Here is a 1,884-nt window from a genome sequence, read left to right on the forward strand (position 1 = left end):
TTCTGCGAGGCTTGCCTCTCTTTATATTGTATCCGTATTATTTTAGTCTCAAAATGTTAAAAGCGATAAATTATCTTTTTGATCGATACTGTGCTATGACTCCCTCCCTTATCGACGGATAGAGAACGAGAATCAATTAGCAATTGACACAAAAGGGCTCCAGTGCCCCGCCGCTGGAACCGCTGTCTTGTATGGAAAGCGTGGAATATCTTAAAGGAGGAGTATCTGATGAAAGACGCAAGAGGGTGACTATTCCCCCGGATAGTCCCCCAGATTTCTTGTTATAAAGCGTGGTACTACGGTTCCTGTGGAACCGGAAATCCATTCGGGGCAGAAAGAAGAAGAAGAAGAAGAAGAGCTTACGCGAGTGCGAGGAATACGTGCCGCGAGTCATAATCGTAAGGCCGTAATGCCGTTACCAACCGACATGGAAGCGAAATTGCTGCGCCAGATAGTTCTTGCAGGTATGGCGGATCAAGTCGCGAAAAAGGTTTCGCCCGACGAGGTAAAAGAAGATCAGGATAAGGCCAAGTGGAAACATGCTTACAGGTTAGGTATGGTGTGTTATTAATTGTCATTGATAATTAAGACCCATTGAATGCGACAGCTCTCCATTCTGAACCATCTTTCAGAACACCAGAAATGGAGGAACCTGTATTCATGCATTCTTCGTGCGTTCTACGAAAAATCAGTCCGGAATAGGTGGTACAAAGAGGTGTACGAAACGAATAAGATGTACATGCGAGGTGTCACGGCGATAGAACCCGAATGATTGCCAAAATTCGATCCCATGCTATGCCATCTTAGTGAACCATTGGTTGATCCACCGCCAAGGTATATATTTTTATTACAATTATTGCTTTATAATGTTTTTTTTACTTATTTATAAAGATATTAATCTTCATTATGATCGAATATTATTCTCATTTATAGATATAATCAAGAAACTGGGAAGATCATTTGCCACGTGTCTGGTACATTCGGAAAGGCCGGATGGGCACTACCATCGATGGATATAAAGCATTCGTGGACGGTGTCGTGGTTCGCGTATTTCTTCTTGGAGAGTCAAGTGTACCCTAAGCTGAAACAGTTTGTCCCGTCGCTGCTGACGACACCTAGGAGCATCACCAAGTTATGGGCCAGGTAAATCGTTATTTTATCTCCTTTTAATTTCACGTTGATTCATCGAATAGATTACATCAATTCAATACGATTTTTTCAGATTGATACCACGCACTCAAGCAACAGTACAAACGCTGCAGTCGCAAGGAGTCGTGTCCAAATACAAATTGCTAGAAATCTGAGGTTCGGATAAAAAATGTGAGATTTTAATTTATAAAATAATATTTAGATATTATTATAGACTTCTATACAATACTAGACCGCTGACAGGCATCTCGGCCGTGATGCTTGCCGTCATGTTGAGTTTAGTCAAGATATGCTATACTACAGATTCTATACAAGTGGTTTTATACAAGATTTCTACACAATAGTCTGGCATATACAGAATGTCCAAAGAAAGGGTTTAATACTACAGGAGTAGTGGTTCGATTTCGGCATCCAAGTACGCTACACGTCGAGGGCATGACTTACAAACTTATTGATAACATGTACCAATATTTAACACAAAAACATTCGCCTGCTTCGTTATGTACTGTAATAACGAATGCAGATAAACGCACATTATGAGCAACTGAACATCCGATAGTGACTTATTGTTAATTCAATATGGCCGCACCCTTCATTAACAGTTGCCCTTCGCACTCGCATCAGCTTTTCGGCAGTGCGTCCATTGATGTTAGTGGTCTAGTATAAAAGTCTGTGGATATTATATATTTATAATATTATATATATATATATATATATATATATATATATATATAT

General features: G+C 39.8%; 2 protein-coding genes across 5 annotated transcripts in view; one reads left to right on the plus strand and one right to left on the minus strand.

Annotated features, from left to right (window-relative positions):
• LOC112454986 (potassium voltage-gated channel protein Shab-like) overlaps positions 1-1,884 on the minus strand; it is a 307,820-nt gene that overhangs the window by 7,328 nt on the left and 298,608 nt on the right. The gene's annotated exons all lie outside the window — the stretch shown is intronic.
• LOC112454989 (putative ATP-dependent RNA helicase rha-2) lies at positions 335-1,310 on the plus strand. Of its 3 annotated transcripts, none has more exons than XR_003040810.1 (3): positions 335-559; positions 633-1,143; positions 1,223-1,310. XR_003040810.1 is itself a non-coding variant. In XM_025016656.1 (2 exons), the coding sequence occupies exons 1-2, from the start codon at positions 1,010-1,012 to the stop codon at positions 1,302-1,304; spliced, it is 216 nt and encodes a 71-aa protein (XP_024872424.1). In that variant the 5' UTR covers positions 735-1,009; the 3' UTR covers positions 1,305-1,310. The 3 variants fall into 3 exon arrangements, 1 of the variants encoding a protein (XP_024872424.1); XR_003040809.1 differs by having other exon boundaries at positions 336-554; XM_025016656.1 differs by lacking the exon at positions 335-559 and having other exon boundaries at positions 735-1,143.

The sequence above is a fragment of the Temnothorax curvispinosus genome, unplaced genomic scaffold (genome assembly GCF_003070985.1).
Source record: "Temnothorax curvispinosus isolate PA1 unplaced genomic scaffold, ASM307098v1 QBEX01005624.1, whole genome shotgun sequence".
In the NCBI taxonomy this organism is placed as follows: domain Eukaryota; kingdom Metazoa; phylum Arthropoda; class Insecta; order Hymenoptera; family Formicidae; genus Temnothorax; species Temnothorax curvispinosus.